At 44.4% G+C, this 15,028-nt stretch overlaps 1 protein-coding gene across 3 annotated transcripts in view; it reads right to left on the reverse strand.

The window, feature by feature from the left end:
- Nucleotides 1-851: 851 nt before the first annotated feature.
- The window catches only part of AFF3 (ALF transcription elongation factor 3), a 619,922-nt gene continuing 605,745 nt past the window's right edge, over nt 852-15,028 (reverse strand). Inside the window, exons 21-24 of one of the 3 annotated variants that reach the window (XM_017847792.1) lie at nt 11,591-11,640; nt 11,219-11,442; nt 5,641-6,988; nt 852-3,658 (exon numbers count right to left, since the gene is read on the reverse strand). In XM_017847792.1, coding sequence (XP_017703281.1) covers nt 6,867-6,988; nt 11,219-11,442; nt 11,591-11,640 — 396 coding nt within the window. In that variant the 3' untranslated portion in view covers nt 852-3,658; nt 5,641-6,866. Of the gene's footprint in view, nt 6,989-11,218; nt 11,443-11,590; nt 11,641-15,028 lie in introns of all 3 variants that reach the window. The other 2 variants (XM_017847795.1, XM_017847794.1) reach the window with 2 other exon arrangements.

Below are 15,028 nucleotides of genomic sequence, written 5' to 3' on the forward strand. Positions count from 1 at the left end.
GCTTGCCCAGATCTGTCGATCCTCACAGTCGCTCAGTAAGGTGATTGACATGTTGAGTTACACGTCACATAGAGACAACTGAGGCATGGAGAGGAGCTTTATTCAAAGACCAGGTGCAGCAGGGCAAAGGAAGAGGGTGCTTGGGCACTCCAGCTACCATTCCAACTGCATGGCCCGAACATGAGCGCATTCTTGTACTGGAGCTCTATTTCCTTAAAGCCTCCCCTGTTGGTAACAACTGTTCTATTAATAGTAAGGAGTCAAGAAATGAAATCCGACTTATAGAACTTACAAGGAAAAAACTCTAAAGGAACCAAAGATCAACCCAGTCCACAGAGGGGGACGTGTGTGTGTGTGTGTGTGTGTGTGTGTGTGTGTGTGTTTGTGTGTGAAGCCCTGGGAATTTCAGGGGATTCATAATCAGTTTGCAAATTACTCAAAAGAAAGTGTCAGTGCTGCTACGTCACCACTTAAACAGGCCTCAGAGATGGCTAGTGATGCTCTGGAAGTGTCTATAAGTAAAGATCCGTGTGATCTTTACTTAGAATTACGCTTTACTTAGAACACACACTTAGAATTACGGACATCTCAGCTACGTGGCCCTCCTTTGGGCTTTGTAATCACTCACGCTGCAGATGAAGGTAAGATGGGAGACTCTAAGAATGTTCTTCGAAAAGTCAGATATCCTTGGCTCTTGAGGACGGAATGCTGCTTAGTGAAGTAATGCACATTCCTTGCTGCTGAGTATTTTCTTTTTGCTCCTGTGGGCATCTAGAAATAAAGGGATCCTGAATACCGGGGAAAATTCAGTTTTGTTTTATGGAAAATTGCAAAAGCAATGATAAGGAAACTAGAACATTGATATTATTTTAATAACCCAACAACACTCTGAAAATCCTAAACATTGGTGCTATGTTATATCATGTCTAGATCCAAGTATTTCTGGATGAGCTTTCCTATTTTAAAAATGGGTAAAAAAACAAAACAAAACAAAACCCAAGTCCTTGATTCAGCTTCTCGGGCTACATCAATACCCCCGGGGCTTCAACAGAAATGCTGACCCTTGTGTTGACTTGCAATTAGTGCCCTGAATTCAACCCTCAGATCAATGTCTATAAAATTGGCTGTAAGAGGTGGATTTTCAAAGTAACACACAGAGATTTAATCCCTTGATTCCCATTACTGTAAGTAAGAGCTGTGAACTTAAATCCCCTTGCAACCGACCCAAAATTTACCCCTTGCTGCCTCGGAGTGCCAATTTAAACAATACAAACCAAAACCGTGGTCAGATGTAATTAGTTTGAGAACCGAGTTTATAATTTTCCTCATGCCAAGCAAACAAGTTAACCCCTTTGGTGACAGATACAGAATAATCTGGACAAAAGGAACACAAATCTCAAGTCGGAACATTTCTTGTGCTATTTGCTGGAAGTTGTGATATTGAAAAATTGTGCTCTTCTGCGAATGGGAAAATGAGGACATAAACTCTGGTTCCAAATGGTTGCAAGTGTAGTTTATGTGGTAAGGTAGTTTTTCCCCTTTCATTAAAAAAATTTCAAGATTCCACTTGATCCGGGTTTCTTCGAAAACATATTACTTCTTAAAAATACAATTCTTATAGGGACAGACTTCAGCTGTGTAGCAGGCAAAGCTGCAGAAGAGAATGTTCTTGAAAGACTGCTGGGTGTTTCTTAGCACAAACCACCTCTGAAAGAGTATCAAGCTCAGTGGTTGGTGAAGCAAAGTCAAGTCCCTGTCCCACCCATCTTTGGGATGAGGAGTTCCCCATGGTGACCCTGAGTCAGGCTTCTTCTGCACCCCTCTGCTTGGTTAACGAGGACTCAACTGAACTGCCCATCTGCAAACAAACCCTTTCCGCATTTTTCTCTCTAGACACGAGTGAATTGTGTCAGATGGTATAGTGGGAAAAAGACAAAGGATATTTGAACCTAAGGATATGGGCTGGATCGGGTGAAGGGATGGTTTTGTCTTTGTTGCTGTTTCTGCTTCTTTAGTTTGGGGAGGAGGATAAGGAAAAGGGAGGGAGATAAGGCTAAAAAGGAGGTTAACAAACATACCCTCCCACATAGGGGATACTTCATGTCAAGCCACTGGTCTAAATACCTCCGTCTTGTTTAGTTCAAAATTCTCTTATTTTACTCAACCAAATATTGCAAACATGATTCCACCATGTTGGTTTCAGTTGTGCGCAGTTCCCTGACTGCACACAAGTCGTGGAAGTAACTTGTGACCCTAAAGAATGACAAGCAAAGACGCCTCCCAGGGCTACTGGTTGAAGAGGAACCCTGTGGCCATTGAGATGACCTTAAGCTTCCTGTTGAGCCTTCACTGGGACACTGGAGAGTGTACATGTGCATATGTGTATGCATGTGCGTGCGTGTGTGTGTGTGTGTATGTATCAGGAAATAGCAAAGACAAATAGTAAACTATTTATATATGAAGAAAACACTTTTTTTTTCCACGAAAATGTCAGACTTCATACTGATAATCTGTGGGAGCTACATTTAAGCCATTTATGAAACAAAAGATTGCTTTTAAAGAGATTATAAACTGGGAGCCAGAAAAACTGACTTGAATGTATTTTGATTCTCAAGTTTCCTTGTAAAAATATTCATAGAAATTGGTGGACGTCTTTTACGTACAACTCAACTTCTCTCATTTACAACATAAATCATTTAATGTAACATTTGCAACCTTAGAAAGGCAGACATATTTAATCCAAGTCCGTTTATAAATTCCAATTTCACATGGATTAAAAACTGCAGATAAATTAAGTCACAATAATATCCTGTACATGCATTAAGGCTGGTGACTGCTAAAGTCTCTTGGGAATCTACAAATAAGAAATCACACGCAGATTACTGGGTCTGAAGAGTGTCTACATTGTTAAAAAAATCTTGCTTTTTTTTTTGGTGATGCAGATTTCAACAGTAACTCTGGAAAACTGTGAAAAATGTTATTTAAAAATATATATGTATATGCTACTGCACAGTTTCAAAGATGTGATTCATAAATAATGTTGGCTGCACTGATTAATTTTATAACAATTACTGCACTTCCAAGTTGATGCGAACACGCAGTGACTTTGACTCAATATTAGGCACTAGTAATATCCTTCAGGCGTACTACAGTTTTATGTTAGCTGTATTGTACATATATATTTTTAAATGTATGCATTTATACAAACTGTGTCTATTATGTATGGGTGTCAGAAATGTACACATCACTGTTATATAATACACATATCATTGTTGTACATATTAGGAGAAGTTTTAGTGCAGAAAGTCTCATTGCATTGCATTCCATGTGTTCAATCTAGTACACAATTTGTCACCTCTTCAGATTATTTTTCCAGTACATTCCTCATTAGATCGTGGGTTTCAAGTTTCCATTTGCAATTTGAATGTTTCCAGAAATCTCTGTCTTAACCAAACCTCTCTCTCGAGGCACGACTCTGCACGTGAGTCTGATCTGTGTAGAGCAGTATCATCAAAAATGCCAAATTTTGATCAGGAATATACCTGGGCTACTCTCTTTCAAAGGCAATTGAACATTGTGATCAAGGATAGCATCCATTCAGGTCATGGAAGGATATGGTCAGTTGAACTTGGGTTGAACTTCGGAGGCAAATGTACGTCTTCAAAGAAAAAGATGTGGTAATAAAAATTATTTGCTTAAATGTGAGAGTCTCTGGAAGGATATACATCAAACTGCGAGCGGTGGTTGTCTCAGGCAGAAGGGACAACCGGGGACTTACACTTTCTACTTTCTACATTTCTGCACTGTTTGAATTCTTACAATGAGTAGGTATTACTTTTCTAATCAGAAAACACAAGAAAGATATTTCAACTTGAAACAAAACTAAACAGGCCAGGCATGGTGGCTCATGCCTGTAATCCCAGCACTTTGGGAGGCCAAGGCCAGAGGATCGCTTGAGCCCAGGAGTTTGAGACCAGCCTGGGCAACGTAGTGGGATCCCATCTCTACAAAAAAATAAAGAAAAAATTAGCTGGGTGTGGTGGCATGTGCCTGTCTTCCCGGCTGCTTGGGAGGCTGAGGCAGGAGGATCGCTTGAGCCCAGGAGTTTGAGGCTGCGGGGAGCCATGATTGCGCCACCACACTCCAGCTTGGGCCACAGAACCAGACCCGGTCTCAAAACCAAACCAAACCAATAACAACAGCAGCAACAACAAAACTAAGTAAAAGGAACAAGTTATGAATGACTTTCACAAGCAACAATCGGAGGATGGTTTCTAACCAAAATCACCTATGCCAAACCCCACAGAAACTGCTGTGCTCCACAGATGAAACGAGAGATGGTTATAGGAACTGCATGCTCTGACCACTGCCCACAAGGGCAAGTTTCAAGAAGTTGTCCTGGGAAACGTGGGCCATCAGAGTGCTGATAAAACACTGCTGGCCCACCTGTCAAATGGGGCTTCACAGGGAAGCTCATCACACAGATGCCACAACAAAGCCTGCAACTTTCCAGGTAGGCAAGATCAGAGAAGCTCTCCAGGGATGCAGGACAGACCTCCAGGGCCATCCCTTTATGTATTTGAATATTTCATCAGGATTCTTCAAGAGTAAGTAGAACAAAGTCTCAGTCCTCCAAAAAAATGACTCAAAATTTCTTAAGTTAGGTTCAAGCTTCCTACATAGGATGAGATTGTGAACTCTGCCAAAAATTAGTTGAAAGGGCTGGGTGTGGTGGCTCATGCCTGTAATCACAGCACTTTCGGAGGTGGAGGCGGGTGGATCACCTGAGGTCAGGAGTTTGAGACCAGCCTGGCCAACACTGCGAAACCCAGTCTCTACTAAAAATACAAAAATTAGCTGGGCATGGTGGTGCATGCCTGTAATTCCAGCTACTTGGGAGGCTGAGGCAGGAGAATCATTTGAACCCAGGAAGCCGAGATCGTGCCACTGCACTCCAGCCTGGGCAACAGAGTGAAACTCGTCTCAAAAAAAAGTGAAAGGGTTGTAAGAAGCACCCTAGTTGGAGACATGTAAAATGGAAATTCTCTTAATATTTCCAAATGCTTGAAGGCCAAAGCCAATTGCAAATTCCACAAGCCCTCTACTTGCTATTTTCAATTTATTTCAAATCATCTAAGTTGTTCAGTCATTCATACAATTTTGAATCAGTGCTCAGAGCTAGGGAATCACAATGATCTTATTTCCCACTACAGATCAGGCTGACAAAAATGTTAACAGTACAACCCAACCTGAAAGAATATCAGTGAATGTATAGAGACCAGCATCTAGTCTAAGTATTTTGTGCCGTCATCACCTTGAAAAAACGGATTGCTCCGTATGTTGCACCGCCTGCCTTTCTCAGACCGTCCTGGTGCAACTTTATCAAGCAAGAGGCCTCAAGGACATTATTTTTGTTTTTAAAGTGTGGCAAGATAGACCCTCTTTTTCAGGAGTTACTTTCTTTTCTGCCAAGATTTCATATCCAAATACATTTAACAAGATGACTAAATCTAGGGCATAAGACACTTTAAAAAAAAAACATCAGACAAAAACTGTAAACAAGATGTCAAAGAAACTAAAATGTAAGCTTAATTAAAAAAAGAAAACCAGAGGAAAACTCAGAGCAAGGTGTAAACATACCAGACACACAGGACACGGAAGAGGCTCTGGTTGCTGCTGCTCCAGAAAAGAACTGTGGTCCGCGCTGCAAGCAGCCTGCTAATCAAAGCCTGAAAACTCGCCCCCAAATCAAAACGCATCACGGGGCTGCAGTGGCACACTCTGCATGAGGAGTGAGAGAATCAGACAGCATTATCATGGCAAAGAGCTCTCAGCCTGGTAAGCAAAGGATTCGGGCTCCTACTGAAGGAACATTCTAGGTAATGGCCTCATTTAGCCAAGAAAATCTGTAAGAAAGCTACTGGTGGAAAGAAAAGACTTGCAACAGATTGGCTGACAAATGCCATGTGGCTCTACAGCCACCAAGTCACAGTGGCAGGAAGAAGAAATGCATGTGGCTGGTGGGCTTGTTATCACAGGTGCAGAAAACTTCAACTCCTAACTGAGCTCCAACACACAGGCACTGCTGCTTTAGCATCTGTTAACTTTCAAAGATGCTGAGTCTTTGCTAAATCTCAGTGCCATTTGCATACTACTTGGAGGTGGGGCTGGGAAGCGCTGTGAGTGTCCATCCGTTTGCCTGGAATGCATTTAAGCTGACAATAAAGTCAGATGGGGGAAGGGAATTAGAGGAAGAGCAGGGTATTTGGTAACATGCAATCTAGGAAACTTCTGGCACAAAAATATCTGGCTTATTTTCATTACTCAATTACCCATTAATATATACCGATCAAAAAATAATTGGGGAAGATTATATTAATATATTGAAAGTAATCAACAGTATAAGAGCAGGTCTATCTTTACCAGCAGTCAAGCTTTTGGTGTGCTTTATTGCACCTGGTTAACTAACCCATGAGATTTTGGTTGAATTTTCTAAGAAGTCATGGTTTAGCACTGGAATAGAAAGTGTGCGTCTGTGACTGTGTGTGAGTATGGTGTGTGTGTGTGTGTGTGTGTATTTCCTCTAATTAGAAACCTCTGATCACTTTGTCTAGCCCGGGATTATGGAAACTAGACAAAGAAGGTGTGTTCTGAAGAGCTGTGTTTCTTACACACATACACAGGCGGCTTCTTATATACCCACACATACAAACACACATGCCCTGCAAAAGACCGTTGTTCAATGCTGAGGAAATGTTCACCGCAGTCTGATAAATGCTGTGGCTGGGAATTTCTGTAGCACAGTGTCCAAAAGTGTTGAGCTATCTGTGGAGACCAGAGCCCGATCTGGCTCCAGGGTGAGGTCCCTATGACAGGTGGGCGCTGTTCCGCAGCCAGTGCAGGCCCTGTTGGGAGTACTGGACCAGGTGCTCCATGCTGCTGTGCAGGGTGACCGGCCCCATGAGCAGATCCAGGTCGTTGAAGAATTCTAGGGGACAGAGAGAGTCGTTAAGAATGCCACAGATGCGAGGTGTGCTACCCTGAGCAACTGATGTAAGAAACAATTGCATTCATGGTCTCTATATAAATCAAGGGTTCTCTGGTCCATCATGGCACTTTAGCATTCCTTTGAACAAAATAAAATCCAAGGGTGGGGAACTCATCCTATATCCGAATAAATAAATACATGATATCTGCCATTTCTAAGTCAAATGAATAGTATTTGCTTAGCCAAATCGCAAAGAAAATCCATATCCTCTGGCTGCATTCTCCTAGTCCAGTAATGCTTCCCACTCCTGAATGTGAGTGTGGCTCTGTCATCCCTTACCCTGTACTCAATTCGGGCATGTGCGGAGCCCCTGGAGTGAGTCCAAGGGGTGAGGCTCTAGGTTTCTAGGGGCAAATCAGAGATGGGCCATGAGACATGTGGACTGAAGTCACCTTCTAGCTTTTGAACATTCTCTAGGTTTGCCCTTTCACCAAACATTTATGATGTGGCCAGGCACAGTGGCTCACACCTGTAATTCCGGCACTTTAGGAAGCTGAGGCCGGCAGATGGCTTGAGGTCAGGAGATCGCAACCAGCTGGGCCAACATGGCAAAACTCAGTCTCTACTAAAGATACAAACAAACATTAGCTGGGTGCGGTGGTGCACACCTGTAATCCCAGCTACTCCGGAGGCTGAGGTGGGAGAATCGCTTGAACCCGGGAGGTGGAGGTTGCAGTGAGCTGAGATTGTGCCACTGCACTCCAGCCTGGGCCACAGAGCAAGACCCTGCCTCAAAAACAAACAAATACTTATGATGTACCAAGGCACTCTGCTAGGTGCAGGGGGGTAGGGGAGGACAGCAGGATGAATCGCGTGGGCTCTGCTGTCTCTAAGATCACAGTTTAGTGGCTGGCAGAGGCAAACACATTCTTATGGCTACTCTACTGTCACGGCTGGTCACTGAATACACTTCTCGGGAGTAAGTATCTGGGAGGTGTCTCAAAAGTCCTCACATACATGTTGAATGAAGACCTGCTGGGGCAGGGATGGGGAGGTGGCTGGGAGGTTGGCCGGGGCAGGGATCCAGGGGTAGAACAGAGGAGGAGGAGCAGGTAGGGGCAGGGGAACAATGCCAAGTCTGCACTGGACCCTTGGCACTGAGCCCCCTGGTAGGAGACATCTAGCAGGTAGCTGGCAGCGCCATCTGGAGCTTGGCCTGCTCATAGTCTCCCAAACTGGACACGTGTATTTCCATACATTTGTCCTTTCTGTTTTGTCCACTGGTGACACCCACCCCACCCATTTCAGTCACTCAACTGCTAAGCGCTTTTCTTTTTTTCTTTCCTTGAGATGGAGTCTCGCTCTGTCGCCCAGGCTGGGGTGCAATGGTGCGATCTTGGCTCACTGCAACCACCGCCTTCCAGGTTCAAGCAATTCTCCTGCCTCAGCCTCCTGAGTAGCTGGGATTACAGGTGAGCACCACCACACCTGGCTAATGTTTGTATTTTCAGTAGAGACGGGGTTTCACCATGTTGGCCAGGCTGGTCTCGAACTCCTGACCTCAGGCGATCCACCCACCTCAGCCTCCCCATATCTAAGTGCTTTTCAAAGCTCTGTTCCATGATTCCAAGCCAGATCCTCCAGCAATCTCCTCTTTGTGGCTTCTGACCCCCATGGCATTCTCGCTGGACTCTCTCTGGGCTGCATGTTATGTACTATGTGGTTTTATTTACAATCTCACGCACTCTGCCACACATTCCTTATCTCGTCCTGAACATCTTGCTCTTGACTTTGGAGCTCTCAGGCCTCCATGCTATCATGGGAACATAATTTGTATTTCATGAGCTGAAAGTGAACTCAGATTTGTACTCTTACCTGCTGCTGCAGGGACAATGATAAATTAGTATAATCTTTCAGGAGAAGAGTTAAGAGCATATGTCAATATATAGAACAATACATATCTTAAGAGAATGTATACCTGTTGACCCCCAAATTTTATTCCACAACTCCCTCCTAAGAAAATAATCGGAAATATGGCCAGGCGTGGTGGCTCATGCCTGTAATCCCAGTAATTTGGGAGGCCGAGGCAGGCAGATCACGAGGTCAAGAGATCGAGATCATCCTGGTCAACACGGTGAAACTCTGCCTCTACTAAAAATACAAAAAAAAATAGCTGGACGTGGTGGCACACGCCTATAGTCCCAGCTACTTGGGAGGCTGAGGCAGGAGACTCGCTTGAACCTGGGAGGCAGCAGAGGTTGCCACAAGCCGAGATCACGCCACTGCACTCCAGCATGGCCACAGAGCAAGATTCTGTCTCAAACCAAAAAAAAAAAAAAAAAGAAAAGAAAAAGAAAATAACCAGAAATATGAACAATGACTTACGTAGGGATATTTATCACAGCATTATTTGTCACAGTGGAAAAAAACTGGAAGGAACATAAATGTCTAACAACAGCGGAATGGTTTGAGAAATCAGGATACTTTGTGACTATATAATCAATGTACTAGGATATTATCATCGAACCACCATAAAGGGTGTTTTTGAACTAGTTAGTGACATGAGAAAATGCCTCATATAATGTCAAATGAAGAAAGGATATACAACTGTATGAGTATCCCAGCTACTCAGGAGGCTGAGGCAGAAGAATCGCTTGAACCCAGGAGGCGGAGGTTGCAGTGAGCCGAGATCATGCCACTGTACTCCAGCCTGGGCAACAGAGTGAGATTCCATCAAAAAAAAAAAAAAAAAATTATTGATGATTTAAAAGTTGTTTTCTCTGCTTTACAAATGTAGCCACGGTAAGTATGCATTACTTTTTTTTTTTTTTCTGAGACAGGAGTCTCGCTCTGTTGCCCAGGCTGGAGTGCAGTGGCGCCATCTCAGCTCACTGCAAGCTCTGCCTCCCGGGTTCACGCCATTCTCCTGCTTCAGCCTCCCGAGTAGCTGGGACTACAGGCCCCGCCACCATGCCCGGGTAATTTTTTGCATTTTTAGTAGAGACGGGGTTTCACCGTGTTAGCCAGGATGGTCTAGAACTCCTGACCTTGTGATCTGCCTACCTTGGCCTCCCAAAGAGCTGGGATTACAGGTGCGAGCCACCGTGTCTGGCTTTTTTTTTGTTTTTGAGACCGAGTCTCACTCTGTTTCCCAGGCTGGAGTGCAATGGCATGATCTTGGCTCACTGCAACCTCTGCCTCCAGCAAGTCATTCTCCTGCCTCAGCCTCCCAAGTAGCTGGGATTATAGGCATGCACCACCATGCCTGGCTAATTTTGTGTATTTTTAGTAGAGACGGGGTTTTGCCATGTTGGTGGGTAATTTTTTGCATTTTTAGTAGAGACGGGGTTTCACCGTGTTAGCCAGGATGGTCTAGAACTCCTGACCTTGTGATCTGCCTACCTTGGCCTCCCAAAGAGCTGGGATTACAGGTGCGAGCCACCGTGTCTGGCTTTTTTTTTGTTTTGAGACCGAGTCTCACTCTGTTTCCCAGGCTGGAGTGCAATGGCATGATCTTGGCTCACTGCAACCTCTGCCTCCAGCAAGTCATTCTCCTGCCTCAGCCTCCCAAGTAGCTGGGATTATAGGCATGCACCACCATGCCTGGCTAATTTTGTGTATTTTTAGTAGAGACGGGGTTTTGCCATGTTGGCTAGGCTGCTCTTGGACTCCTGACCTCAGGTGATCTGCCCGCCTCGGCCTCCCAAAGTGTTGGGATTACAGGCGTGAGCCGCTGTGCCCTGCCTTATATTACTTTTATAATTAGTAAAAACAAACGTTATTCAAAAAGAAATACAGCTTACACATAAAATGCTCTTTTCAACTGTAAGCAGCTGGCACTCAGTTAGTAACATTCTCATTCATTCATTCATTCATTCATTCATTCATTCATTCAGTGTTTCAGAGCTCCACCTGTGTTCTAGGCACTGGGCTAGGTCTTAGGAATACAAACCTGAATACAATATAGTTCCTCCCTTCGAGAAGCCCGCTGGCTAAAGGGAAAAGTGTAGGTGTGCGTATTTATTCCTGCACCTGGGTCTGTCTCATACCATCTTCCACTAAGGATAGAGGGAGACCGAGGCATCGGAGGGCCCGAGGTCAGGGAGAGGGCAGGAAGGGTCTCCCACCACTGGCGACAACTCCTCCTATTTCTCCTTCCAGAGGTCATGGAAATTCGCCCACCGCTGCCCCGATCAGGTGGGCTCCTGGTTCCCCGCGGGGCGCACTCACCTCGGTTTTCCTTGGCCAGGTTGTCGGCCATCTCCCAGTAGTCATAGCTGTGCAGGATGCTGTTGGTGATGCTGACGTGGTTGGCCGCCATCTGGTGGATGCGCTGTGGGATGCTGACAATGGTCGACGGGGACAGGGCGCTGGCGTTGGAGAGGCTGCCCTGAGACCCCACGGAGCTGGCGGGAGAGGGGTTGGGAGACATGGGGGATGGGGTTCCAGTGCTCCTGGAAGGGGAGAGGTAGAAAAACCAGAGTGGCGAGGTCGGGAGCAAGCGAGGCAGGACAGCCCCTTGGGAAACGGAACGCAAAGCGCGGTGGCCCAGCACCATGCATTGTCTGGCTTACGGCATTGACTTTGGAAAAGTGAACTTACTTTCCACTGGCCCCCCACGGAGATGGGGCTTGGGCGGCTTTAGATGAGTTCTGCAAGAAAATAACAACAGTGACAGTGAGTGTCATCTGTGTGAGGTGAAACAGGTGACATGAACGTGTCTTCAGGTGACTGCAGAGAGAAGCAGAGGCAGACACTGCAGGAGAAAGGCACCTTCAGAGAAACTGGACCTGGGAAGTCTCCGTCACAGTTCTCTGTTCCTTTTCTCGAAGAGAGTCAGGGAAGCTGCCTGGACTTCCGAAGCTTAACAGTATTTCTCTTAAAGGAAGTTGCTCTTGAATACTCCTAAGAGAATATACTTAAATGTATTTCCCTAGCAGACAGGATACTCCAAAGTTCTAGCTCATCTGAATATTCCAATTTAGAAGTTATTTTGCATGAACAAGGTGCCTGCATCAGCCCTCAGTGAGGTAAGTGAAGGGCTTCACCCACAGCCTGGGTTTTTATGTACAAATTTTAGGTATCACATTAAGTCATAATCCCAAGGGTCGGTTAAATCTTGAAGGAGCCTTATTTTTTCATTGTAAATTAATTTTTCTTAAAAGGAAAAAAGAGCAGGAACTCCCTCACATCCCCCCTTATATACTTTATATTTAAAAGTAGGACATATTTGCAAAAACAGTCGACATACATTTACTTAGTGCCTGAAAATACATGACATCAGATTACATTGTTTTAACTTAGCAAGTTTAAAAGTATTTCTTCTTAAAGGAAGTTGCTATTGCATATTCCTAAAAGAATTGATTAAAATACATTTCCATAACTGACAGGATGTTCAGACATTCTGGTTTATCTGAATATTCTGGTTTAGGAAGTTCTGTTGCACAAGCCAGGTGCTTGCATCGATATTTAAAAGTTTGGCCTCTAGTTAGGGAAGTTGCTCAACGCACAGTCAGATTTCCTGTCAGAACCCAATCATGCCTTCACAGGACTGTGAAAGAAGAAAGCGGTCTTTGTGATGCTGACAGGAGCTTTTCCTTTCCAGAGACAAGAAAACAGCCTCAGCCTGGTTCTCCAGAGACAACATGTTTCTTTTGGTTAGAAAGGACTTTATGGAGTGGTGACTGATTTTTCTGGTTTTAGTGCGGGTGTTATTAAAACGGCAAGAAATGGCCTGTCAGAACTCTGAGGTGCTACAACGGCAAGATGTACACGTAAGGACAGCATTGCAGACCATGCCACTTTTACCTGTCTCAGGAAATACAATTATTTTCATGAGGAGAATCAGGAAACCTTCCGCAATAGGGGAGCTTATCCTCCTTTTCCTGACAGAATGTTACTGACCCCTTTCTCAAGCTGGTGCTACTGGACTGATCACTTTGTTTCCATTTAATCCTGTGGTTCTGAGAACGTGATCTATAGCATGGATGTTCTGGATATGAGAACACTAAGGACAGAAGGGGAGAAAGGCTTGGAGGTTGCAGAAACAGTCCAGTAAAGGCTACTGAATGGAGGAAGAAGGTGGTGGCTCACGCCTGTAATCCCAGCACTTTGGGAGGCTGAGGTGGGTGGATCACCTGAGGTCAGGAGTTTGAGACCAGCCTGGACGACATGGTGAAACCCTATCTCTACTAAAAATACAAAAAATTAGCCGGATGTGGTGGCACACGCCTGTAATCCCAACTACTTGGGGGGGGCTGAGACAGAATCGCTTGAACCTGGGAGGTGGAGGTTAGGGTGAGCCAAGATTGTGCCACTGCACTCCAGCCTGGGTGACAGAGTGAGACTCCATCTCAAAAAAAAAAAAAAAAAAAAAAAAAAAAAAAAAAGAAGTCTTGAATTCTCTTCCTCTACCACTAAGTCCTATGCCCAAGAAATACCGGTAGGAACAAAGTTCTTTTTTTCAGAGATAGCTCTGTACTGATAAAACACATATAGCCACATTGTCTTGGGTACCTAAAGATTTCATGGTCTCTGAACTCAAAGTAGCATTTAAATAGACCTTGAGGCTGGGTGTGTGGCTCACACTGGTAATCCTAGCACTTAGGGAGGCTGAGGCGGTAGGCTGGCTGGAGGACAGGAGTTCGAGAGGAGCCTGGACAACATGAGGAGATTCTATGTCTACAGAAAATGAAAAAATGAGCTGGGTGTGGAGGCGTGTATCTGTGGTCTCAGTGACTTGGGAGGCTGAGGTGGGAGGACTGCTTGAGCTCAGGAATTCACAGCTGCGGTGAGCTCCGACCGTATGACTGTACGACCGACTGCACTCCAGCCTGGGCAACAGAACAGGACTCAAAAAAATACAAAAAACAAAGCAAAACAAAGCCCTTGAATTTGTATCCAAGTTTCAGTTATCAGGAATAAGTTTCTGGAGATCCACTGTAAGGCATGGTGACTACAATTAATAATAACGTATAGTATACTTGAAAATCTCTAAAAGAATTGATTTTAAACGTTCCCATCACAAAAACAGTAAGTATGTGAGGTGACGGATATGTTAATTAGCTTGGTTTAATCATTCCACGATGTATAAATATATCAAAACATCACATTATACATAATAAGCACATGCAATTTGTTGTTGGTTAATTAAAAAAATTTTAAAAATAGCTTTTGATGAAGGGTAAATGACATTAACTCCCGGAGGAGAAACTCTGATTTTCTTTTCTTTTTTTTTTGAGATAAAGTTTCACTCTGTCACCCAGGCTGGAGTGCAGCGGTGCAATCTCAGCTCACTGCAACCTCCGCCTCCTGGGTTCAAGTAATTCTCGTGCCTCAGCCTCCCAAGTAGCTGGGATTACAGGCGCCTGCCACCAGGCCCAGTGTGTTTTCTACCCATTCTGTATGTATTCATGGGCTGCAGAAAATATTAAGAACTTGTATTCCTTAAAAGTTTGTTGTAGCTCCTGGCTGCTTACAGAATTCAGCTTCCTTCTTTATTCAAGCATTTTCCTTGACTGTAATAATTCTCTTTAGTATTAGCTCTTACGGTCTGGATTTCTGAGCACTATTGATGTTGACGTTAGGCACCTGAAGGAAAGGGAAGGCTCAGTGCTGGTTCTTGTCCTGACGACACCAGAGGGTCAGCGGGCCGAGGAAGTGATGTCCGCGGCCTAGCACCTGCTTACTCTACATGGACAATTAGAAGGCAGTGTGCTGAACATGCCTCAGGAACCCCCAGCACAGCCTGGCCATTAGAGATCACCTCTAGAGGAGGCTGGGCATGAACAGATCTCAAATGATGGTTGTGTATCTGACAAAGGGCTGTTGGAGATAGAGATGGCATAATTGCTAGTTTCTATAGACAAACAGAGAAGAGGCCCAGAAATCTCAAATGAATTATTAATGTAAGGTCAACCTCACAACAGTACATCAGAGAAGGCTTTAAAAAATTTATTCTCCCAGTGAAAATAATTTCATTCCCTGAGAAAAATAAAAGGTGGCATGGTTTGCGATTTTATCCCTATAGCTACACATTGC

This window comes from Rhinopithecus bieti, unplaced genomic scaffold (assembly GCF_001698545.2).
Source record: "Rhinopithecus bieti isolate Rb0 unplaced genomic scaffold, ASM169854v2 scaffold_28016, whole genome shotgun sequence".
Classification (NCBI taxonomy): domain Eukaryota; kingdom Metazoa; phylum Chordata; class Mammalia; order Primates; family Cercopithecidae; genus Rhinopithecus; species Rhinopithecus bieti.